The 27,235-nt window shown below is 35.7% G+C and overlaps 1 protein-coding gene across 7 annotated transcripts in view; it reads right to left on the bottom strand.

Annotated features, from left to right (window-relative positions):
* Positions 1-27,235, bottom strand: part of NTNG1 (netrin G1) — a 446,663-nt gene that overhangs the window by 56,444 nt on the left and 362,984 nt on the right. For 4 of the 7 annotated variants that reach the window (XM_072644169.1, XM_072644168.1, XM_072644170.1 and 1 more), the window contains exon 6: positions 938-1,072. The exons of 1 other annotated variant lie outside the window; for it this stretch is intronic. In XM_072644169.1, the coding sequence (XP_072500270.1) occupies positions 938-1,072 (135 nt within the window). Of the gene's footprint in view, positions 1-937; positions 1,073-8,482; positions 8,651-17,988; positions 18,055-27,235 lie in introns of all 7 variants that reach the window. 2 more of the 7 variants (XM_072644174.1, XM_072644172.1) reach the window with 2 other exon arrangements.

The raw sequence follows: 27,235 nt of genomic DNA, 5'->3' as shown, positions 1-27,235 counted from the left end.
ATAACTGTTATGGGCAGGATCAAAAAATCTGGCAACAATTAACTTAAGATAATAAAATGTTTAAAAATACATGTGTGAAGGTTGTGCCTGTCCCGTAGGGTTTCAAGTTTAAAGTTCTGAAAATTATTGCAGCCTCAAAGCTATTCTGATTTGTTGAAAAATTAACATAGAATTAAAAAGCCAAAGAGATTTTAAGGGACAGAAAGAAACTTATTCCAGCAATATGTTAATGTCTTCAGCTTGAATACCACAATATACTGCTTCACAGGGAAGTTTTTAAATATGTCCAAAATCTACAAAGAGATGATACTCAACCAAATAACATCTGTCTGAGGTTTCTTGTATGGTACCTATCTTCAGAAGTTTGACAACTAATATTGATTTTTGCCATTTATTTTAAACAACCATTAAGCTATTCTTTAGACTCATTGCATTTCAATGTTTGGTTAGGACTTGGTAATGATAGAAATATAAAGTGCAGCAATATATTATTCAGGTTTCATTTAATTTATTGACTCCACTTTAATGGGATGCTAAAGGGTCCATTCAATTCAAGAAATATATTAACCACATTTGCAACACCTTTCATCTTGTGGTGAACATTTCAGTTGGATCCCTAAAATGCCACATAATTTATGTCTGGCCACACACACACACACACACACACACACACACACACACACACACACCCCTGGATTTAATATGAGCTCCTTTAGGCATCAGAGAGGAAAGGTATAGGACTTACAAAAAAAGCTAAATGAACCAGCCATGCCATTGATTGATTCTTTTCCTATCCATAGATTTGGTCACTAAGTAGCTTTTAAAGCTTGTTAGCATGTTGGCTTTTTTCCTGCTCCAAGTAGCTGCACATCCCAGCAGAGACATGCAGAAGTAGCCAAGCTTCAAGAGGCAAAGGTCAGCTCCCAGAATTACTTACGTTGACAGCCGTAGTGCCAGGAATTTCCTGGCAGACACTCATCACATTTACGCCCTGTTGTTCCCGTCTTACACTCACAAAATCCTGTGCCATTACAACGGTCATGGATTGAGCCCAAAGGGTTACAAAAACACTCTGTAGAAACAAGACAACACACATACTGGAGACAGGTCCATATAGCTCATAAATTACAAGCAAGGGGAGCATTTCCATCCTATTACTTAGAGATCCTGCCCACTAATGAAATGCTTTGGTAATCTGCCTGTTTTAGTTCCATTTAGTTATTTGTTCAGCCTTCTCTAATACTGTTTTATGAGAGGAGAGGAAGTCAAAGGAAAACTCTAGAGGGCATAAGGCATAATGTACTTTGACTCTAACCCACTATAATGAAGATTCCATTTTAAACAACATTTTTTCATTTAGACTAATGAACATTATAGGAGGTTTGTATATCAAGGATACATCTCTATGCCATCGGTTGAAAATTTGTTGCAAGTTATTCAAATGGGCTTAACTGCAATACTTAACACTTGGAGTCCTGTTGAATATCTTGAAAATGTACTTTACTAGTGAATGCACTTTGCCTATTACAAAGATTCTCTTATTTTGGATTTGGACCTATCCTTAAATACAGTATTTGTTATTATAGTTATGAGTTTACATGTTGCATTTATTAGGTGACTTAGTATAGCTTTTATAGATCCCAAAGTAAGTCTTAGTAAAAAAGCACATTTCCCAAACTCAATCCAATTTCAATATATTGTAATTTAAAGATCATATTTTTTCTTATGACTCTTTTTATATGGCCACTGTGAACATGTGAAAGAGAAAATGAAATTTTATACTTTTCACACACTCAAGCACTCATTGATGAGATGTGTTCTCATTACTTTGGGAAGTCAGACTTGTTTAAGATTAGAAAGATGATTGGCAATTACCTAGACTTCCACAAGGCTCTTAGGCAAGGTCAATTAGAATATAGTCTGCCACATTAGGAATAAGAGGTTTAAATCGTAGCCCCCACCTCTGTGTACCTGGGCAACTTCTTTACATTCTCCATAACTTATTTGCTCTACTATTATAATTATGGATGATTTATGATCATTAGAATTCTTTGTATAATAATATATTTAAAGAATGTTAATTCAAGTCAACACAAGCCATTCATTGATAAGTAAACCCTCGGTTCCAATATTGGGAACAGGTCTGGGAATCATGACAAGAAAGAAAGAGATGTGAAAGATGGGAAGGTAAGATTCTTATTTCTAAGTTTCCCCCTTTCAGTTTATACCTGACCCTTATAATTATTTCACTCCCCAGCACCAGATTTATTTCAAAATATAAACTTAAATATATTTAAAAAAACTAAAACCTTGGCATTTTAGATGCCCAGGAGCAAATTGATCATCTGTTTCCTACTATTTATAATCTATAAATTACAGTTAATATTATTAATATTCTGTATGTTCAAGAAGCATAGTTACCTCTGGAAAACATGATTATATAATAATAATTCAATTAATTAGCTAACAACAGTAATTAATGACTATAAGGTCCTGAATGCCAACCCTCCCTCCCACCCCCACCCCCACCCACTATGGAACATTTGAGCAGCAGAAGGCTTCTCAGTGGGTATTGAAGAAAAAGTTGGTAATTTGGATGTTACTCAGGCATTCTTTGAAATAACTCATGAATCAAGGTTCAGTGTAAAATCCACCTTAAATATGAAAAATTTGGTTATTATTAAAAATATTTAATCCAAAATTCATATGGTACAGTTTCCTAGGGAAAGAAGAGAAGGCTGTTTTTCATCTATAAATCTAGAAAGAAGAAATGAAATACCCATTTCATTGTTGTTAAACTAATTGTTCTCATTTATAAAAATGTTAGTCTGCATTATAGCTTACAAAGCACCTTTCACACATTAGCTCACCTGATCTTCACAACAGGTCTGTGAAGAAGAGACAGTGGATATTGTTATCACTGCCCCCCATTTTAAAAGATAATTAAACTGAGATTTAGGAATTTTTAGGGGTTTTCCATTACCATAAAGCTAGTAGGTGTCAGAGGTGGTCTACATGAATCAAAGACCAGAATTCTAGCCATGATGCCATGTTTCTGCCTCTCACTCATCTGTGGAAATCAGGGTTATTTGGCTTACTCTAAAATGTCTTTAAAGTGCTTTGCAATCTCTAAAGTGCTATATAAACATCAGCAATCCTTCTTATGACATTATTTTAGTTCTTTACTTGATACAAGATACTTTGAATTTCTGAATAGTCTGATTTTTGGATTTTAGGGTGAATTCAATTGCTGATGGTATACCCATCACTTTGAGATATGCCTAGCATATCAGCAATGATCACACATTCACTTGTCTGATGCCTAAAGAGTATTAGCATGACCTTCTCAACCACATGTACCATGTTGCCAGTTTAACTAGATGGTATGTGTCTGAAAAACACATGACTATGCCATTTTCATGTAATCGCTGTGTCACCACAGAGGAATTACATGCCTCTTTAAAGATATGATAGTTATGTTTGGAACATGTATGAAAATGGGAAATATCATCAGTAATTATGAAGCAGTTATTATGGGATACTGTGCATATGGGACACCTTTAAGCATCTTCTATTTCCCACAGAATAAAAATAATGCTAGCAGTTTCCTATGTATGTTTCACCAAAGCCTTGATTTCATCTTGTGGATACACATGATCATGTGACAAGTGAGGTGAGAGGTTGACCAAAAAAATTGCCATTGATGGACAGCACATAGCAGAAATTCAAAATGGCAAAGTGATGGATTTTTGTTTAAATGTTAAAAAAGTGATGAGTTAGATGGGACTCAAAATTTCAAGCCAATTGATTCTTTTCTAAATGCCTAATTTTATAACAGTGAATTGGATGAATTCCCATACATTTTCATCAGCTCTTCCTTTCTAAGGTAAAATTAAATTCAACTTTCAATCACTTGCATGCAAACATACTTAGGCCCAATTGGGCTACCCTTACTAAGGCAAACCCATTCTCCTAGGCCCTCCAACCTTAATTGGAGCTTATATCATAAATATGGGAAATGCTGGCAGTGCACAGGTCTCCCCTTAGGTCATTATTCTTTCCTGATGGGCTACTAGAGTCAATTAGACCTCATATAGCTTCTGAGTGAACCTTTATTTAGAAGGTTCTATGGATATATCCTATGCAACAGTCAACAAATAGAGATATTTTAAATACAGATGGAAAATATTCAAACAAGCTTGAATATATTATAATTATGTCTATTTCAATGCATTGGTTTCAAGAAGAGATGATCTACTCAGGGTCACATTGGAACTATACGATTTTTGTTTAGAGTATGTCAACCTTTAAAAAAAATCAGTATTTTAAACAAAATTGGGGCAGAGTATAGTATCATTGCCAAATTTCAACCATACCTAAAATGTCACTCTTAATACTTACCAAGAACTACAGTTGATTTGAATAGTGTCAGACTATGAACAGAAACTTGTCTGCCTCCATAAAACAAGATTTTCCAGTTGTTCAGAATTTTGCTAAACAAACTTCTCTTGTAAATGTTGAAAGCAACTTGCTCTTGAACAGCGTAATTTTCTTTAGCAAATAGTGGTATAAAAAGGAATATTAAGCTTTCCATATTGTCATCAGCAGTAGGGGTACTTAAACACACACACACACACACACACACACACACACACACACACACACACACACACACACGAGCTGATTTTTAATCTCAGGGTAATTAAGTGAGCTTTTCCAGTAGCGATACAGCTCGGGCTTAGGTGGTTATGCAGAGGGTTATTATGTGGCTCATCTGCAAGTTTGAGGTGAGGTCTAAAGCAAATGATAAAATAGACTGAGTAAAATTATATTAAATCATGTGACAACTGATATTGAGGGTTCATTTAGAATAAAATCCATCCTGAGTATTTCTTTTTTCTTTGTTTACCTAGAAACTTATAAAGTTTACCTGAAAAGTTTTAAAGCATTTTAATTTGAGTCCTGTTTTATTTACTTCTCTATCTTGCAAGTAAGGTATTTCTGAGGATGTCATTTGCATGTATGTTACATGAGACCTAATATAAGTGGAATCCTGGAGATGAGGCTCATGAAAGACTCTGTGCCTTTTGGTTTTTTTGAATACAGTTCAAACAATATATTATGAGTGTTATAAAGACTATACTTTTCCCCACTTCTAGTAATTTCTAGCATTCAAAGTAGAGTTGGCTCTGTTCAAAATCAGATAATGCACAGCCAGTTTTTATTAATAAAAGAATAATAAAAATGTCTGAGAAACTCAGTCTGATAGTTCACACCCCTGAGGTATAAAGCAGACATGCTTCTTAAGCTGACTGTGCTCTTTAGGGGAAAAAAGTAATCACTTAATTACACTGAGCCTTAATTTTCACGTCTTTAAAATGGGGAAAGCAGAAGATCATAACATTGTTGTGAGAATAAAAGTTAAAAAATAAGAAATTACAAAGAAAAGTAATGTAAAATATTTATATGCTTCTTTAATGTTTCAAGAAATCCCTGATTTCAATGAGTTTCCTTCCCATGCTTCCCAGCTCCCACTAACAATGAAGTTCATAATATCTCCACACATTATTAGATGATATTCATGAGTTGTGACAATAATAATTATAACAATAATAACATTAGCTTATGGCCAACCTTTTGAGGATGAAACTCTTTAAATCGATTTGTAGTGGAAATCGTTACAATTCCACAGGATTTTTCAGTGCTGCTGATCTACTGGAATAGGTTTTGAGGTCCACATAATGATGAGATATGTTTGGAGGACTTCAGTGAAGATCATATGTTCTTGGCATAATTGATTTAAAGTAAACTATACACTTTATGTTCATGGTTTTAAATAAAATTGAATTTAAATAGAATTGAATGCTAAGGCTAGAAGAGGACTTTAGATGTCCTCTGGACATCATGGAATATAAGATGTTCGAAGACAGAAACTTATTGTCTTTGTATCTACAGTGCCTGATACATAGCAAACATCTAATAAAAGCTTAATTAATTAGGTTGAATTAGTCTACCATCTTTTGGAGGACTGGTCATTATAGATGCAGAAATTTAAGACAAGTGAGATGAGGTGATGTGCCCAATATTACCCAAATGGCAGAGCTAGCATTAGAACTTAGGTAGGTCTTCTGATTCCATATCCAAGCTTGTGTTTTCCTCATCATAATTCCATTCCTAAAGGATTCATCTGATCCAGAGGGACTATGGTGGCCATGACAATATAGATTGATGATTTTTTTAGGAAAGGGATCATTTTTCATTTTTCAGCTTGTGTAAAATATGTTAAAATAACCCCCTTCATAAAAACCTCTCAGAATGTTTCCTCATCTGTACACTGGAGGCAATAATACTCTGTTCCCATAACAAAACCTATATGAATCAATCATTTTTTTAGAACTTTCTCAACATATTGTTGGCTGACTTTATGTGAATGTTTTTGTTGGAGGGGCTTTTGATTTCACCCCTGTATCTTAGCCACTTCCTAGGATCTATCTGGAAATAAGCCACTTTCATTTATATTTATATATATTTATATGTATTCATCTATATTAAAACCAATATCATGTGCTTAATACCAGTCTTTATTTTTGCTCATTAAAATGATGCCTGCCTTTTCTTAAAATATTTCTCTAGAATTCAAGGGTGGGGAACCTGTGGCTTTGAGGCCACATGTGGCTTTCTTGGTCCTTGGGTGAGGCCTTTTGACTGAGCCCAAGTTTTACAGAACAATTATTAAGGGAATTTGTTCTGTGAAGTTTGGATTTAGTCAAAGGGCCATACTTGAGTACCTAGAGGGTCACATATGGTCTTGAGGTCACAGGTTTCTCAACCCTGCTCTAGGTTGTTGATCTGTTTCTTAGACACTGAGAGTGTCTATCAATTCTTGTCGTGTGTGTGTGTGTGTGTGTGTATGTGTATGTGTGTGTATGTGTGCATGCTTATGAGTCTTTCTATAGTTCCCTTTGGCTATTGGGTTATATGTCTCATTATTATACTTTTTATCATGATATGTCCATTTTATAGTTCCAAAAGTATACATGTAGGTTTGTATTATTTAGATGTTTCAGGCTCTAAATGTGTTCTTCCAATTTAGGTTTGGTTTATGAAATATTCCTATTACTGTTCATTTTATTTTATATAATGATCCATTGGATGTATAAATCTATAAACTAGAATAGATGTTTATGGAACACTTATTCTATATTCTACATATAGAATAGATGAATTTCAAAAAATTGATGTTTAAAGTGAAATTCAATTTTTAAGAGATCTATATCCCAATATCTCATCATGAGGTGGATCTAACTTTTAGATTTAGCTGTAAAAGTTTTGAGAATGAGTCCACCTACCAATGTCTCTTTTCAAAAGTTTTAGTGTAGGTTAAGTCAATAGGATCATAGACTACTAGATTAAGAGATATAATGGCCCTTAGCAACCATCTGATTCACCTCCCTTATCAGGAAATATATGAGAAAGTCAAGAAATATTTTAGTGACTTATCAAAGGTCATAGAAGGTTTGTCACCAGGAGATTTTTTTTCTGCCACAGTAATTCACAAAGATCTTCATTAGTATAAAAACAGAGGCATGTAGCCATGCATATTACTAAATGGATCTTTGAAATATTGCTGCTCCTAAACATTGATTTCCGCTATGAAATAAGATCTTAATTCTCCTAAGAAAATATGAACAGTGACAGTGAGATCTGGGCAGAGTAGTGAGCAAGATAGTAGGGATGATACTCCTGGGAGGGTTGGTGATTGACTTGTGTTTGGAGGACTCACTGCCACCAAGTTCTGTAAAGTTCATGCAATCAGTGTTGTGTTGGTGGGTACCAGATACCCAAGTTCCCAGACCTGCTGCACTTGTTGTCTGATCATTGAAGGAAGGAGAATAATTTTTCTTCTGTCACAGTAGTGGGAATCCAATACCCACATTCATGTTTTTTAACAAAATCCAACAAATGGAAATTTGTGTGCCATCGTAGATCAAAAAACCAAGGGCTAGCTATTAATGAGTTCTAATTCCAGAAATCTAAATTTTAATCATCTATATTTATTAAGGATCAATTATATACAAGGTAGAATTTGTTCCGGAATGCATTAGACCTATCATAGCAAAAATTCACTAGAATGACTATCTTTTCATATCTGAAACTAAGTTTAGAAAGAATCATATGAAAAGATGCAAGCAAAATATCGGAGTTTTAAGATTTTAGGGAGAGAAGGGAACAATGAACTCTTTACCACTTTAAACCATTACCTTCCAGGTAATCATTAAAATGGTTAAAGCACATCTCCCAAACACAGATTTCAACCGTGTGAGTTTGAAATCTACTTTGGAGATACTTGCATCCACAGAAAGAGCTCATTCCATCTTGACTATCCAACAACAGTTGTATTGCTGATCACTAGCCTCTGATAAGCAGGTCCCAACAGCTCAAAAAGGTCCAGAACAAAAGCCAGAATGATAATGAAACTGACCTATGCATACATTTTCATCGTCCAGCTGTGCAGAAGCATTTCTGAAGTAGCCCAGCCTGCATAACTCACAGTGCTGCCCTCTAGTGTTGTGTTTACAGCTCACGCAAATGACTGTATTGAGCAGCTCGATATAACTGCACCGTTTGGAGTGGCCGAAGCATTCACAGTCTTTCAAGGAAGAACAGAAATGTATACACAAAAGTATACAGTAGTAGAGTCATTGCACATCACATGCTTGGATCAAATGAAGCATGAATAAAAGATGGCTGAATGGCAGGACAGATATGGAAAGTGATGAAGCACATGAGGACAAATGTTTTGACTGGCATGGAAGGAGCATCTGTTGCAAGCAGGATAGAATAGTCAGACATTCATAACATGACTGAAGAGAGTTCTTAGCAGAATAGATGAAATGAAAGCATTTGCAGCTGTATACCTTTTAGGAGTTGGAAAGAGTTCAAATTCCAATGATGCAAATGCCCATTTATTTTTATTTTATTTTTTGCACACTTAAGACAAGGATAATGACTTTAATAACCCACTCCTCTGATGTTCTCAGTCTAAAACAGAGAAGGGAGAGGATTTTGTGAGCTTTGGAATCCTGAGTAAGCCACCACTCTCATAGCAAACTCACTACCCTTTTCCCACAAGTGCCAAATTAATTGGGATCTGAACTCCTAACATTTCTCCTTTCTTTCAACAATTTCTCAATGACTAGAGAAAGATTTCTTTAAATGAGACCCATGCTGCATGTGTTATTTGCAGCAAGGAACACCAGGAAAAGGTAGGGAATCTTCAAGTGAAAATAACTTCTCCATTAAATATTCATTTCTCTTTCAGGTTTTAAGTTTGGGGTTTAAACATGTCAGGGAAAGGAGTAGGTAGGCATTGCAACTCCAGATCATTGTTCTTTTGGCTCCTTAGGGGATTTGAGGTACACTGGGATTCTAACAGTCTCATAACCCTAGAGCTAGAAGACGTAGGGAGACAACGAAATAAGATAAAATGGTAGAAGATCGTAGGACAAGAGGAAGGAATGTTGATTCCCTTCCGTCACTGATGAGAAGTCATCATTTAAATGAACCCTACCAAGGACAATACATGTTTTATATATAGAAAACTCTACTGGTAGAAGTAATTATTGTTGGGAAACAGAAAAAGATATGTTTATGAGGAAGAGATATGGAAAGTTTATATGGGAAGAAAGGTTTCTTTGTTTTTCCCAGAGATATAGGAGGACAGCTCTTCTTCCAGGTAGGCAGAGTGTGTGTGTATTAGGGGGAGACACCTACAAAATAATACTAATAGCAGCCAAATATCTAGTTGGGTATTTAAAATTCTTACCTTTATGGGATCATAGCCTTAGAGCTGGAAGGGACATTACACAACATTTAACCCAACCTCCTCACTTTGTAGAAAAAGAAACTGAGTCCCAGAGAAGTTAAGTGACTTGCCAGATATCACATAAATAGGAGAACCAAGATTTGAACCCACTTCCACTCCAAATTCAGTGATTTTTCCTCTAGACCATACTGCAGACAGGAGGGGTAGAGACGACAGTCTCCACCTAACAACATCAACATTCATTAAACATAGTTTGGGTTAATCTGTTAATAAAATTAGTTATCATCTTAGAAAGAAGGGATCAGAGCCCTGAAGAAATGGAATGTAGGACAAATAGGTTTTCTGATGGGTGGTGGTGGAAAGGAGAATATGATGGGTAGGTGATCATTGGGCAGAGTGTAGTATGGGGTCACTGGTTGCTTGGAGAGGATACAGACAAAAGGGGAGTCTCACAAAGGACAAATTGATTACTTCACAGTTATATTTCAGATCAACTTTTTGGGGGGGTGAGGGATAGAGAGATGAATATCCTTATATCTCGGGGGTGATATCAGTAAATAGGCATTTCTGAACTGTTTAATTTTCCAGAAAGTAGTAGTAGAAATACAAATAATTGTATAAAATGCTCCTGAACTAAAAATCCAATTTCATTTCAGTCATATTATACCTGGCTAAAGTTATTAGTTTGCCCACTCCATGAATCCTGAAAAAATTAGTAATCCCATGATTACCTCCTTGAATAATTTTTTGGTGCCACAATTAATTTTGGCCTGAAACTTCTATAGTGGGAGGTGGGTAAGACAATACATTTCCAGAGTAACATAGCCAAAAGAATTTAGCCTCTATAAAGGGGATGAGGAATTGTGTGTGGGGGGGTGTAAATTAATCTAGGGAGCAGTATTGATAGAATTAATTCTGTAAGAAATCCTTTAGAGAAACTTAGAACTTCTGGTAGGGGTAATTGAGAGATTAAGAGTTCTTTGCCCTCTTGATTTTCCTTGATTGGCAGCTCACTTGATCTGGAAGCAAATCCACCTTGACAGGTATGGTTGTCCCATCACTCTGGGTTGGGCTTATTTCTACTCACCATCATGGACCTAGGTTGAGGGCTTCCTAGAAGTGCTCCTTCTTTGTAGACATTTGTATCTCTCTTTGGGGATTTTTCCAGTGACCAGAACTGCCACTGGGAATAGTGTATTTTTTTTTAATGGTGAGCTACCCTTGTTCCCCCGAAGAGTTCAAAATTTCCATTCAACAGAAGTTGTATCAATAAGGAGCTTTTATTCCCTCATTCCTCTCTGTCTTTTACTGTGAATCTGCAGAGACATTTCATAAACCAGATTACCACCTAGTATATAATATGCTTTGTATTGAATTGTTGTGTCTTGGAGGCTCCATTTTTGAGTTGATTTTATCTGTAAAGAACTACCTTATCTTGGCAGAATACTGATTGATAAAACTTGAAAGAAGTTGAATTACCTTAGGAGATATCAATTCTAATCAAAACTTTGCATGAAGCAGAAACTCTGCAAAGATTTATGAGGTTTAAAATGCCTCATAATCTAAGATAGGAGCTAATACTAACATCGTTTTGATAAAATTTGAGTAACACATGCTTCTTTTGGCTCCCAAATAGATCAGTGATACACCTCCGAGTGCTGAAGAGAGGATGAGAGACGATAGATGTGCAGATATTTTGAGAAAAGATAAAAGGTACCCTGTAACTGCACAGTACTACGTATCATTTTTAAAAATAGGAAACTTAGAACATAGGATCATAGATCTTCATCTGAAAGGAACTAGTCTTCCATGTAGGTCAATCCTCTAGCTTTGCAGTTAATGAAACTTTTACCATATACTCTAACATAACCAGGACAAACATTTACAATCCTCATTAACAGAGTGTATATTAGTTTATCAAATTTATCAGTTACCATGTGGGGATACACTGAGTTCCAGGACCCTGAGGGGATGATAATTGATATTCATGATAATGACTCCCAGGGTGCTCTAAGACCTGAGGCAGAGGAAGACCTCCCAAAGGATATAAATGTCCCCTTAACTTTGCATTCAGCTTTGTTCCTTACTTCCAACTAATCTAGACTGAATTTACAAAGAAAGATCGAATTTGTTAAAACTTTGGATGTAGAGAAATCACTCCTATCCTGGCAAATCACCTCCTGGACCGAACTGGTGACTTTTTCACAGTTAGTTTAAATGTAATATGAAAATAACCAGCGAGAACTACTGAAATGTATTTAAATGGTCAGGAAGGGTAGAAAGTATGTTTTCCTTATCATCACTGCCATCCTCATTATAATTGTCAACAACAACAATAAACACTTTTTGAGTTCCTGCTATGTCCAAGACCCCATGTTAGGCACAAGGGAGATCGTCCCTGTCTGCGTGGTGCTTACAACACAGTGGGAGAGATTTAAGATGTGAATACAAAAGTAAATAATGGAAATGTAGCATATGCTACATGTCAAGTGAGTCATGTAAATCCAGGAAATCAGAGGAGAGGACAAAAACAAAAAACAGAAAGCAAGGCATTTGTGCAGAAGAGAGGTTGAAAACATTGATTTAGTGGAGATAATAGAAATGAATAGTGTTTGTAAATGATTCAGATTGAAATCAAAGAGATGGAGGAAGAAGGTAAGAATAGGAAAGTTTAAAGGTAGCTAAAAGTCTGAGTGTCATTTCTGTTATAAGTGTTTTGTTGGGTTTTTTCCTCCCTTTGGGGTCTGGATGATAAGGTATAAGATATGCAGTGGCATGTTGTGTTTTAAAAATAAGCACTGTCAGTTTTTGGATAAATCATTTGATCCCTTGGTAGAGGGAAAGTAATGCAGCTAAGTGCTGATTATGCAAATACTGAACACAACGAAGTGATCACATTATTTGAATTCTAACAATATTTCCATTGGGGCTGGAAATCAATTATTCTATTTTATATAATTATAGCTTCAAATAGTGTGAATTTGAATATATATGTAATCACTTCTTGGGATTTGTTATTTGCACTAATTTGGACCTAGCTATAACTAGGAATTTTTAAGTATGGTAAAAGCTCATATTTTCTCTTCTTAGAGATTTAGTTTAAGAAAAACATTTATTTTTCCACTTTTAAAAACCATGTTCAGGATTAAATTCATATATCTAGATGCTGGGAATGCTAGATGGAAATGGAGATGGAGGTAGCAGGAATATATTTATCCATAGGTGATAAAAAGAATATCTCCCAACCCCAGGCTTAAACAGAAGAAAGGGATAAACCTAGGAGTGTTCTGGAACCATGTCATAATGACTCAAAAAAGTCACCTGTTAAATTTCACTGCGAAGGAAATTGGCAAATGCTACAAATTAGGGTTTGACTTACTCTTTTGTTGGTTGTCTAGACTTAAGAATGTTATGGAGAAAATGTTAATAATTCAAATTAAACTTAAAAGTGTGCCATGTGTACACTTTTATTTTCCCTTTGTTGTGGCAATTATTAAATATTTACGAGCATAAAACTGACTGGGGCATCGTGTTCTGTGTTCTCTTAGAACTGCAGATAGAATTGTACCTGAAATATTTTTGTAATAACTTAAAAGTCATTCTTTCTATATTTCAATAAAGTGAAGATCTAGAAAATGTCTACTCATGAAACCAAAAGTTATATTTTAACCAATCACAATGAAAGGCTTGTCAGAGAGACTTTGGGAAGATGTTTTCTCTCTGTCTGTTTCTCTCTGTGTTTCTGTCACTGTCTCTGTATCTCTCTCTCTCTCTCTCTCTCTCTCTCTCTCTCTCTCTCTCTCTCTCTTTCTCTCTCTCTCTCTCTCGTTGGTCTATCTCTCTCAGATAGGAACACTGGATACCTATTGTCTATACAAACATTTACCATTGTTATAAAAATCTAGAAGCAATTTTGCTAAAGTCTCAGTGCCTTGAGCCCAAAGACTCAAATCATAAAATCTTTTATTTACATGTGAATGAATGTATCTCTTCAAAGGAAAAGTGTATATTTTGTTACTTATTGGATAAAGACTTCCTGTCTTTGATAATACGTTAGGGCTTCCTAAAATCTGTTTTTTGAAAATATCACTGATTAAATGACACAAGGTCAAAATTCAGGCTGTCACCTTTGGAAAATACACTTTAAAATAAGTTGTCATTCTTGATATGACCTAAAAGGCAAATCTTTTAAAGTTGCTTTCATGTAATTAGTTCTTACTCTGGTTGCAAAGATTCAAATATTCTTGAAATGATGAGGAAAATAATTTCTGCTTTATTTTCAGTACCTTGATTTGATGTTTCTTAAAGATATATGCTCACCATGTAACACCATGTCACCAGTATAGATACATGCATGCATTCATATTCATATGTATATATGTATATGTGTGCATGTTTGTATGTATGTCATCAGAGCAAATTTGAATTTCAAAAATTCTCTTGAGTTTTTGAACCCATTTAGATTTTCTTCAAAAGTCTCCTTTTAGTCTTTAATATTTAAAATCACGTTTTGTGGAAAGTTATGAGATGTATTTCAGACAATCTTGGCTTCCTTCCCTCTCTCCAATATTTCTTGACTAATGTTTTTCTACAAAACACAAAGGGACAAATTCTGTTTGGGTTGGATCCTTGGAAGCAACTTGATTAAATTTCACCGGGAATAGTCAGGCTTGTTTTGATCATTTTCACTGACGAGGTCAAACTAAGAACAAAATTTTGATAAAGAAACTTATTTCTCTGTAATTGGTATTGCATGAAAGATGACACATGCCGAACAATTAAGTATGAAAAACAAAACGCACCTGTCATGTACAACACATTTAAAGGGAAATGGTGACACAAAGGAGAATGTTCCCTGAAGAATCTTCAGCCTATGAGTGACAGATGTGAGCTGAGCTTGAATGGGCTGCCCATGAGTCACCCAGATGAGAAACCACTGTCTCTCATTTCAAGAAGGCAAAATAACTCTTATATTTTCAGAAAATAATGCAGTTATATAATCTGAAACATTTCTATCATTGAAATGCCCCAAAGGCTAAAATGATTGGAAGTATAAATTCAATCATTTCCAGTATCTCATGGGAAGGGAATTCCTTTGTCGTTGAATAATATGGACAAATAGAATTGCATCCACTATTATTTCCTAGTAGGAGAAAAAAGAATACACAAAACTCACAGAAGTGGGTTTCCTTATTTACCACATAAATGAGTAACCACATTAAAACTCAAACATTCATTTTCAAAACAGGAACCTAAACTGTTATATTCTTATTCACACATCAAACCCACAGGAAACAAACGTGGCAGCATTGTTTTAATTGCAAGCAAATTTAAGTGTGAAACTTTTTTTTTTTTTGAGGGAGGGGGAATGTATGGTTGACATTCTCAGTGCTACTAGATGCATCTACTGGTATCATCCACATGCCTCACCAAGAAGCTGATGGGAACACTTCACAGATATTCTAGATTCATACAGTGCAATGTTTCACAACACATAACACCATGAAATCACTGTATGAATCCAAGAATTCCTACCTCTCTTGTGGTTTGCAACTTGAACAGAAGAAACTGTTGACAAAGCTAATTTGGGAGCAACTGGATAGTTTAAAAGAATGAACAGCAAATTAGAAAGGTACCACATAGGAACAAAATAGCAACTTTCAAAAAAGTAATCGCTTGGCAATGAAATTTTAAAACTCAATCAACCTCAAAAGAAACCCTACATGAGTATATTATTTGTAACTGTTGTTTCTGGGTTCTTTTTGTTGATTTTGGCTCATTTGTTTGCTCATTTTTGTTTCATTGTTTGGTTGCTTTCATTTAAAAAAGATGGGAGCTACTTGGCTGAAAACTGTTAAACATTGTCAGTAATGAAGTTTTTTTGTTTTTTTTTTTTGATGCGTGTCATTGACATTTTGCCAGTAGATATTAAGAGGAAATAAGATGATTTAGTCAAATAATACAGATAATTCAGGACCTTTAGTAAGTCTATTTCCCCTTAGTAGGACTTTTAAAAAATTTGTTTTAGTATTCCTGTTACCCCAATTCCTCATATTGTTTGGTTTGAGAAAATAAAAGCTTACTACACATACAACCAGTTTGGCCACTGCTGGGTGAACTGACCAGCTGCAGAGTTTTTGTGTAGCTTCTTAAATGTTGAGTAAAATAGAATTAAACCAACTCAGTCAAAAATCACCAGATCAGTTTGGCCAGTCCCAGCCTGATGGGCCCCATAGAAATCTAGATATTAACTGCAGAAATCCAGTCTTTGTGGTCGAGAAGTTCCTGTGACTATCAGGCATATTATCTTTGTGGAAATATTGATCTCAAAATGGCAACTTCTCTTTTCTCATTTGTTCTGGTTGCTGTTAACCAGCTTCCTGTGAAGGGCAGTTGGAATAAGAAGCAAAAGCCACATTAAAATGACAAGACATAACACAACTAAGCTGAGATGGGACTGTCCTAAACTAAAGTTTCTAATCAAGAACTTCATTCCCACTGGTTAGTCTTGAAATAAATCCATTTGCACTCATTCACATCAGTGAAAGGAATATTGCCCACACTACTTGACAGATAACTACAGAAGAGTTTTGTACTGTGACTCTCACTGCAATTGGAACAATATTATTTTAAACAGGTCTTTTGGGGATTTTGAACAATAGCTAATTTTGAACAATCAGAAATGAATTTTGGAGGGTTAGGTAAGTTTTCGATCCTCTTATTGTGTAATTCATTGAACTATAAATTCCATTGCAAACTATTCAATGGCACTGCAATGGAAATCATTCCATTTAGTTTGCTGGGAAATAACACAGATAAATTGGCCTACTAATCCTTATAGAATTATAATAAAAGGGACAGAGCTTGATCTGTATTTCTTCTTACACGTGAACATGTGGAAACTTGGGGAAAATTCATTTGGAGCAGATGATTAAGATAATTTTATTTGTTAGTAATGTATGTATCTAGGACGTGTCCTGTTTCATCAATGATCAAGGACTGAAAATGCAGTCCTTCCAATTGAATTCTTCAACAAATTGCTAATGTATTTTATTTTGCTGAACAACTATTTCCTGGTTCCTCCTTTTGCTCATTTCCTTCCCCATCTGTATTCATTACAGTTTAAAAGGAACATCCTGTATATAAGAACCAGGGCAAACTGAAGGCCAAAGATATGTGTTTATCTATTTGTCTGTAGGAAGGGAAGATGGGGAAGAGTGAAAAAAAAGGGAAATAATGTCATGAAAAAAAAGGGAAATAATGTCATAAAAAAAAGTCTTCATTTACATTTGGCGACAAATATCAGAATTTAAAGTGAGATCGAAATGCCAATATATCTTGTCTATTTATTAGAGTTTTAAACTGTGGTAATATTTCATCCCATGGCACTAATCACCATTCAGGCTGTCGATAATATAGTCTAAGTCATTGGAACTGGGCAAACAGAATTATCGCACTAAGCACAGAAGACAGGATGCCATCAGTACCAATGAGAATACTTACTTATAAAATATCAAAGACAGATGGTCATATGCTGAATATCTTTGCAGAGGTGTAGTTCAAAGTGGGGGAAATTGATCCAAATTTCAATAATACAGTCTATAGCAAATATCAGTATGAAGGATCAGGGGTGTTTGGGTTAGATGAGCTTCACAAAGCTATTTTCTAAAATCCTGTTTCACCCTGTGTACAAATTTGTATAACTTTCAATTCACTTAAAAATAAAAAGAAACAAGAAACATTTAAAATGGATTTGATGTAGACAATGGAAGCAACAGGTCTTTCCTATGTTTCTAACTTACTTATAATGTACATGGTACTGCGATGGACACATAACTGCATACATAGCTACATTTTCCAGGGGCAGATGTTCTATGTAAATATGCTAATGTGCTTATAACTTCGGTGATAGCTTTTTTTTTCTTTAATAACAGTGTGCCCAAAGTCTTCTTTGCAGTAGACAAAGATCTGGCCTCAGGTTCTTTCTAATATTTGATTATATGCATATGTGTGTGTGTGCATGTGTGTGTGTTGTATGTGTGTGTGTGTGTGTGTGTATGTGCGTGTGTGAATGCTTTCCTTGCCAAGGGAAAAAAGAAAGCAAGATTTATGAAAGGAACTTTAGTGACTTTAAGATCAGGAGGAATTTTTCAGGTTCCTACCTTGCTTTGGATTAGAAACCTCAAGGGAAGAAATATTCGGCCATATCCTATTAAACTTGGGAGGATCTGCATATGTTGGGAAAAATTAGGATTTGTTATTTTCATTTCTAGAATACTGCTATTGGGTCTAAACAGAAAATTGTATGGACAAAGACACAAACCACAAACATCTGCTCTTTAACTCGTCCATGGTTCACTTAAACCATACAGGACATCCACACTGAACAACACCAGACAACAAACAACCATAACAACAAGGGAAAAAAACAAGCAATTGATGATTCCCAAAACATCAAATGGAAGTTCAATATATAGCCTCTTCATCACTAAAGCCATATATTGATTGTCATGTTCGGATTATGCCCACTTGGAATAAATTTTATTGTTCTTTTATAATTCAACTGTTTATGGAAACCTGGTGCCTGAAACAAGATGATAATGTTAAAGTAATAATTTCTTACTAGCAGCTTCCATCTCAGGAAACCCATATCTATAGATATGCACTAGTCTTATCTATCTTTTCTAAAGACCATTAGGGTACATTTTAAGTGTGAGCCATTATCTTTCAAAAGATATCAATCTAGACAATACTTTAAAAAAGCATGCTCTGAAAGAAAAAAAATTACTGATTAACCAATGGTTATTCTAATGTGTTTCAAATAGTATTCTAATACTACCTTTTTTAATGAAAGTTTTTACCTCAATTTAACTGGTTAAAAGCCACAAGTTGCTATTTTAGAATTGATTCCCAAACCCTCTCAGATCTGTCAGTGTTCAGAAAATATATGTATTGGGAAAGGAAAGTGCACATATTTGGAACTGGAGTTGTAAATCCCTTTGGTTGGGTTCACTGGATAATCTTGGATTTGGAGTCAGGAATTCTGCTTTGAAAAATGACTATGACTCATCCTAGCTATGTAACCATGGACAAATCTCTTAACCTCTCTCTGAGGCTCAGTTTTCTCATCGATAAAATGGGGCATAATAATGCTTGCATCGTCTGTATCTGAGGGTTGTTGTGAGGAGAGCATTGAACAATCTTTGAAATGTTATACAAATATATTGCTATACTCCTTCTAGGCCCAGTTCAAGTCCAGCCTCCTCTTGTGAAGCCTCCTAGTCATGCCGATTCACAATGATATCTTTCTCCTCTCCATTTCAATAGCTCTTAGGGTCAAGCAACAGTGAAGTACCATAGGAAATATCTTCCACTAGGAGAAGAAGGCCTAGATTCTAGATTTGGTTCCATTTTTGTGGTTGTTTAGTCATTTCAGTAGAATCTGACTCTTCGTGACCCCAATTGGGGTTCTCTTGGCAGAGATACTGGAGTGGTTTGCCATTTCCTTCTCCAGCTCCTTAGGCAGATGAGGAAACTAAGGCAAGCAAGGTTAAATGATTTGCCCAGGGTCACCCATCTGGTAAATGTGTGAGTCCAGGCTTAAACTTAAGAAGATGAGTCTTTCTGACACCTGGCCCAGCACCGTATGCACTATGACACTACCTCATTGCTCTGCTACTTCTTGGTTATACAGTTACTTAGGCAAGTTATAGCACTTGGCATATGAATGACTTCTCTGAGGCTGTTTCCTCATCTATAAATTGGAGAGTGGGATCATCTTTGTGCGATTTTCTTCATGGAACCCCTTAAAGGAAAGTCTTTTGTAAATCTTAAAACTTTAGGCATAGGAGTCATTACTGTTATAGGAACAAATTATATAATGGGCTGAAAATGCTTTTGAACTATATTGTGAATGAGTTAAAGGGTGATGTTTGTAGGGGTTAACTCTCTACCTTGATTAGAAGATCCTTGAATGCAAAGAACCAGTTTTATTCTTCTTTACACACAAATAATGCAGAGTGTAGGTAGTTTCCTCCAGGGAGTACATGGCAGATAGGTGCCATAGTGCACAGAGTACTTGATTTGGAGTTCAGAAGACCTGAATTCAAAATTTTCTTGACACTTTTGACTGTGTGACTAGCCAAGTCACCAACCCTCCCTCAGCCTTAGTTTCTTCCTCATCTGTAAAATGAATTTAGATTCATGTAGACATTAAAGCTATGTAAAATGTGCTATGTGGTTTCAGCCGAATGGAAATATGCAATGAGAATTTGAATAATGGGATCACTTTGGAGGGTTCGTTTTTCTCACTAATAGAGACTTCATTATGATAGCATCTACCTTATAGGGTTCTTTGAGATAGCGCATGAAAAGTGCTTTCTAAAGCTTAAAGTGCTACATAAATGCTAGCTATTAGTATCATCAATATACTCAGGAAATACTTATTGTTAGTACCAAAAATATAGTCATCATATTGTTTCCTCCACTAGTAATTATATAGAAGGCAAACAGGGTCATGTCACAGGCATGTCACAGAATGTCTTATGACATCCCTTCATGATTTCAGAAGTATTAAAAAAGTTGATCTACTGATGCTATAATACTAAGAAAGGTTGTATCTACCTGATGTCAAAATATTGGAATGAGATATGAAAAACTGGATAGAGCCTATTTTGCTTTCTTAGAACTGAATATTCAGGGTAGGTTGTTTTCTTTTCCTTTCCTTTATCTTATTCCCACTGTTTGCAAATGGATTTTGAACATTCTAGAGACTAATTTCCTACATGATCCACAGAAATGTTTAGTTTCACAAGGGAGTTTTGATGTAATGCTGTCAGTCAGTCAACAAGCATTTTTACCTACCATGTGCCAGGCACTGTGCTAAGTACTGGGAATATGAAGAAAGAAAAAGATCCCTTTTCTTATGTAATATACATTCTAATGGAAGATAAAATGTGTATTAACTAGGGGATACAAGATAAATACAGAGTAGACTGCTGTTCACCTTTCATTTTTGAAAAGGACCATTGGCATCATGGGGTGAAGTCTTGACTTGTGAGTGAATTGGATGTGAGACAGAGTTGCACAGAATTGAAAATAATATGAGACAGGGGGCAGCGGCAGTTGCAGGGTTCAGGAATGGCCTCCTGCAAAAAAGTAGGATTTGAACTGAGTTTTAAAGGAAGCCAGGGAAGCTAACATGGGAGACAGATAGTACAAAGGCATGGAGGTAGGAGATGGAAACACTGGTGGACTGATGTACTTGAATTGTAGTGTGTAGACTAGCACAAAGTGTAAGAAGATTGGAAAAAGGACCAGGTTATGAAGAACTTTAGATACCAAACAGAAGATATAGTATTTAATCATGGAGATAATGGAAAGCCATTTAAATTCAATGAGACTAGGATCTGATATCGTGAGGTTAACTCTTTAGAGAAAAATCACTTTGGTAGCTAAAACAGAGAATGAATTGAAGTGAGGAAAGAGACTTGAGGTGGGGAGTGCAGTTAGGAATCTACTGATGAAAAATACTTTGAAAACTTGCGCATGGCACTAATTAAAATAAGCAAGCTTTATAATAGATAATTACTTAGATAATAGAAAACAGCTTTGAATAAAGAATAAATTTGTGTTTCAGATGAGAACAGGAATTGCTTTCAACTGTGTGTGTGTGTGTGTGTGTATGTGTGTATGCATGTAAGCAAATGAAGAAATTCTATCCTCTCTTTAAGATGTTCTAAGAAGTAAATTCCTTTTCTGTAGTGGAACCCAGAATAATGTTTAAATTGGAATGATATTTGCAGTAAAGGAGAAATAAACTCCTTTGTCTTAGTCAATTGATAGTTATACAGGGCTTCCTTGTTCTAAGATTCTTATCAGAAATGATTCAGCAAAAAAAAAATCATCCGACAGTTAAAGCAAATCATTTCCTATGTTCCTCAGTTAAACAAGCACCCAACTGTGAGACTTAGCCAAGCAAAGTCTTTAAAAAATTTGTTTTAATTATGCCATACATTTACGTATGTTTGCATTTTATTTTATTTATTTATTCAATATTTATATTGATTGATGTTTAAAAATTAATTACTATGTTACAGCGTGATAAGGAGTCAATTAATTTTAATATTCTTCCAGTATTTGGTCAACAACGAAGATTGGATGGATGTTCTCAATCTCAATCCCACAATTGGAAGCCCCTTTGAGGTCTGTACCCAAGACACTCCTGAAGAGGTCATTCAGTCTCTGTTGACAACCTCCAGGGAAAGGAAACTTGCTCCCTCAGGAGGCTGCTACTCCATTTGGAAGTAGACCTAAGAAATTTACTTATGTTGAGTCATTATCTACCTCCCTGAAACTTCCACCTTAAATTCTATTTGGTAGGGTGACACAAAGGAATCTTAACCCCCAGGATGACTAACTTGCCGGCAAGTGATTAGAAAGGCAGAAATTTAAGTTACAACTTTAGAAGATGACTCTCTCAAATTACAGCTTGTCAAGTGGTGGACATGTGGGTATGTGTTTATGTGGCTGTGTTGGTCATTCCCATGGTTATGCAAACACTCCTTGTTTTGTGGCCACTGTAGCAAACAAGCGGGTCTGCAAAGAAACTTTCTCCCATGGTTATGCCCAACATTCTTGGACAAGCAAATCCCAGACCCAGTGTGGCTGCTTTGTCGTCAAAGCCCCCTACAACTTGTGCTTGGACTAACTCTATTGGTTAGTGATACAACTTCACACTGTGTCCTCTAGGACTTTTAAGGCATCATGTGCTAGACATGTTATCTTAAAAGATGAATAAGAAAAATTAAAAAGAACTTCATAAGTCAATATTTGAACATTATGTGATGCTCTATCTCTTATTCCCATATAAATTTATTTTCTTTTAATAAAATGAACTAAAATGAAGCACTTTCTTTTTCCTAAGGTACAAAATGGTCCAGTGGCCAAGGCACACTGAATAGTAGTTAAAAAGTCTAGATTTTAGTTCCAACTGTGCCACCAACTCACTGTGTGATCTGTGACAAATCATATGACCTCCATGGACCTCAGTTTCCTCATCTGTAAAATTAGAAGTCTGGATTAGGTGAACTCTACTGTCCCTTTTAATTACGTAATCCTGGTACGTTTTGGTGCCTTATTTAACTGTTGGAGGCTGGTAGAGAAATGCTACCTTCTTAATTAGTGCTTCAGAAAATGACAGGTCAAATTTGATTGCAACAAGTCTAATTATGGTAAAAAATCTTTTTTATAATCAAAAAAGTCCTCCAAATACTACAATGATATCGTATCATATCAATATATGATGAGGCAAACTTTCAAGAAAATAAAAATATTCAGTAGATCTTTTGGGTTTTGTTGTAATAGGTTTTGGCCTTCAGCAGGTGTCAAGTAATTTATTTCTCTTATCTCCATTAGCCCAATGGATACAAGAAATCATTGTATCAGTCAGAGTTTGTCATTGAGAGACAGCGTATGCTGCATCTCTCTCTCTACCCCTCTCCTCCCCCTCATCTCCACATACATACATGCCAAAGAGGCATTGTTGGACATCTTAATTAAAATACTTTGGTACCAGTAAAATATGGTGAAAGGAGCAAACTCTGGATTTAGAACTAAAGGATATGGATTCAAATTCCACTTCTAATACTTGTTACCTGTGAGACATTGAATAACTCAACTAACATCTATGAGCATTGTGTTCCTCACATCTATAAAACAAGGGCATTGAACCAGATAGCCTCTTTAAAGTTATAATTTCACCATTCTGTGAGATGTCAATGAGGCAGACATTCCCTCCCAAAATAATTCGTAAAATTAAGATTAAAATACTGTATAATATATGTATATATGGGTACATATATCTTATTCCTCATCTTATAAATATGCACGCATAAATATGCACGCATACATATATTACACATATAATATGTTTTTGAAAATGTGTGTGTATTTTTTTGTTGTTGTTTAGTCTGAGTATTCGTGACATCCTCTGGGGATTTCTTGGCAAGGACACTGGAGTGGTTTTCCATGCCCTTCTCCAGCTCATTTGATAGTTGAGGAAACTAAGGTAACTGGCTTAAGTGACTTGCCCAGAGTCACACAGCTAATAAGTATCTGAGGCCAGATTTGAACACAGGAAGATGAGTCATCCTGGCTTCAGGCCCTCCTCTCTATCTACTGTTCCACCTAGTTGCCCCTGTATACACACACACACACACACACACACACACACAATGTATATGTACAGATGTATATATGTATATGAACATATGTGTATATGTTGCAGATATACACAAGGGAAGCATATATATGTACACATACATATACATATATTTGTATATGTATGAATGTATATATGTATTCTCCTCAATATGGAACAGCAGAAATTTGGAGCAGTGGAAATTAGGAAACCTGAGTTCTAGTCCCAACCATGCTACTATTTAGCAGAAGGCCAAAGTCTTCTTAGGCTACAGATTCTTTTTATGTAAAATGGTGGTGCTAAAAAAAATCTCTGAGGTCCCTCTAGCTAAAATTACATGAGTCTAGAACAGGGATGGAGAACCTGTGGCCTAGAGACCACATGTGGCCTCCTAGCTCCTTAAGTGTGATCTTTTGACTAAATTCAAATGTTACAGAATAAATCCTTCTAACAAAAGGACTCTAAACAATAGCTGAACAGACTAGAAGGCTCTCAAGGAGCAAGGCATAGCAAATACAAAAACATTCATAGAAGCTTCATAATTAGGTAGAATTTGCTCTGGGAATAATGTATGTCTATATGTCATATATAATATGTTTATATATGATACATATACTATATACATAATATATATCTATATATTTTATATATAGAAATATGTGTATGCATATACATATATATACCCTCTCTGTGTATGTATGTATATATATGTATATGTAATATATAATTTATTTCTTTGAAATTATATGTCAAAACCTAAAATTAGGAAGATAGATGATTCACACAATGTAAGCAGCTTCTGGTCAGCCTCTGGTTTCTGCAGGATTCTAGCTAGCCATATTGATATTTTTGGAAATCATCTGTTCTTAGAAAGCTTGAGTACTTTGACAGCATCAAAATTGCTCTGTGCTGTCCTTCATTCTGGGGGTTCCCTTATTTGGAGCTCAAAAGCAATTAATCTGAAGGGGAAATGACAGTAACTGTGTCTTCCTATACTGTGAATAAAAATAACATAAGGCATCATTGATAAGGACAGTGAAATGTCCCAACCAATGTTATCCGTCCTTTCTTCTCTGTAAATTTTCTGAATGACATATCTACAGGGAGGAAAATAACAGATCTCTTTTTGGGGAGGTGGGGCGGGGAGGGCTGTGGCAACCGTCCAGGGATTGATTGCTATTTTTGAGCTATAGCTGAAGCTTGTCCAAAGCTTTCCTTTAAATTCACAAGTAGAAAGTATCTTCAAAACAATGTGACTGAAGATCCAGCCAGTCAAACAATGTGTTCAATAGCTGTGTCCTTGTGATTATCAGGAATACCTCTTGTTACTAGCATTTCTTTATTTCCCATTCTGATGCATGGTCAGTCTCATCCAAGAAATGATCTTACCTTGGTGGGAAGTCCAGGTCTATATCTCACATCAACTAATATTTTTGATCAGAGTGCTATAGGCCATGGTTTGATGGTATTGTGAAAAGACTTAAATGTATTCATTTGAACCCAATAAGGCACCATACCAATTCAGAAAATTTTCTAATTTTGATGGTCCTTGGACACAATAGCTTCAACAGCTTACATAGAGAACTCCTTTCTGCCATTTTTTTTGCCTTAAAAAGAGACCACTCCAGAAGCACTATTGAAGGGCCTTTGAGTTCAGATGAGGGGGCTGAAGAGCATTTTCATGAATTAGAAAATCACCTGGTCTAATGCTTTTCTGAAAGTGATTTTCTTCTGCCAGAAAAAGAAGCTCTCTACCCTTTAAATTGCAAAGAGCCGTTTCAGAATTGTGGAAACTCACTGTCTAGTGCCGAGTCCATGGCAAATCAGACTCAAACATCAGCTTGAAGTAAAAAGGGAAAGGGTTTTTATCAAGATTCAGTTAGGCCTCCTTTAGGAAATTCACTTGTCTATTGTCATACCCTAGAATACACTAAATATCTGTAAGAGTCCAAGAAAAAGAGGCAAAATGTATAGCTTACATTATCCAAGTGACTTTTTGTATCATTCTTGAGGATACAGAAGGAAAATAGTCAGCAATCCCTACTTTATGCCACATAAGAAATGAATAGAATTCCTTCTATGGTGGTCCATGTCACCAACTGAAATGTCTTTAATAATTATAACTATATAGAATCTAGAATTCTCCTTCTGAAAAGACAGAGAAATGTGAGCCATTAAGGAGAAAAGACAGAAAGCAGAGATTACCCCAAAAGATTCAAGATCTCATTTCTTTCTGCCTATGCAGACTGACTTAAGTATGAAGCAAAGACAAGCTTATCAAATCTCAGGCATTCTTTTGAGTGATTTCTAGGTATTGTCTGGGCTTCTAGGAATAAGGAATCATGGCATGCTGAGGTTCAGTGGAGGAAAACCCTGTGACCCTTGAGATTATTTTGGGTTCTCCCTAGACAACAGTAATAGTGCGGAGTTCTCTTTTGAAGCTCTAGGTGTCAAGGAAAGAATTCGCATTAATGTCATTCCCCAAGTATCACTGGAAGGGTGCTTCTGAGTCAGTGACTGGATAAATGAAAGCCCCTGTGATGATGTAAAAACTTTGAGTAGAGTTGTAAGATTTCAATTCTAATTCCTACTCTGTGAATAACACACAGAGTATAGCCTTAGTGGGTACTGTACTTACATATCTGTATGTAGCTGTACCTAAGTTTTCTCATCTGTCAGAATTGGAATGATGGTAATAAATGACCTACTTACCTCAGGACCAAATTAAATAATGGATATGGAGACAGAACAAAATCTCCTTGAAGGAAGGGCCTGTATCCCTTTTGTAAGTGTATTCTTAATACCTAGTGTAGTGACTGGCACATAGTGGGAACTACAATTGATGATTGATCAGCATTTTGAAAAGCTATACACATATAATGATTATCACCATCATTATTATTTGACCTCTGGGGCATAGGGTGTGTTCAGGGAGGACCAGTACCAGTACCTTTGGTGTGATGTGAAATTTCACTTTACAATGGTGATTTCATTTTGGTCCTCCTCGAAGACCAAGGACAGCAACCATTTGACCTCTGATAGGGACTATTGTTTATACTTTTTGATACTTTGACTCAAGGTCTGTGGTTTCACTGGTATGGGGATTCATGATGAGGAAATTCCCTCTACCAATGAATACTGGTAATTTTCTTCAATTTATCAGCTTAGAAGCCCTCTGATATTATGTAAATGCCCCAGGATCATATAAA

Source organism: Notamacropus eugenii, chromosome 2, assembly GCF_028372415.1.
Source record: "Notamacropus eugenii isolate mMacEug1 chromosome 2, mMacEug1.pri_v2, whole genome shotgun sequence".
Taxonomy (NCBI): Eukaryota; Metazoa; Chordata; class Mammalia; order Diprotodontia; family Macropodidae; genus Notamacropus; species Notamacropus eugenii.
This window is presented reverse-complemented; position numbering and strand designations above follow the sequence as displayed.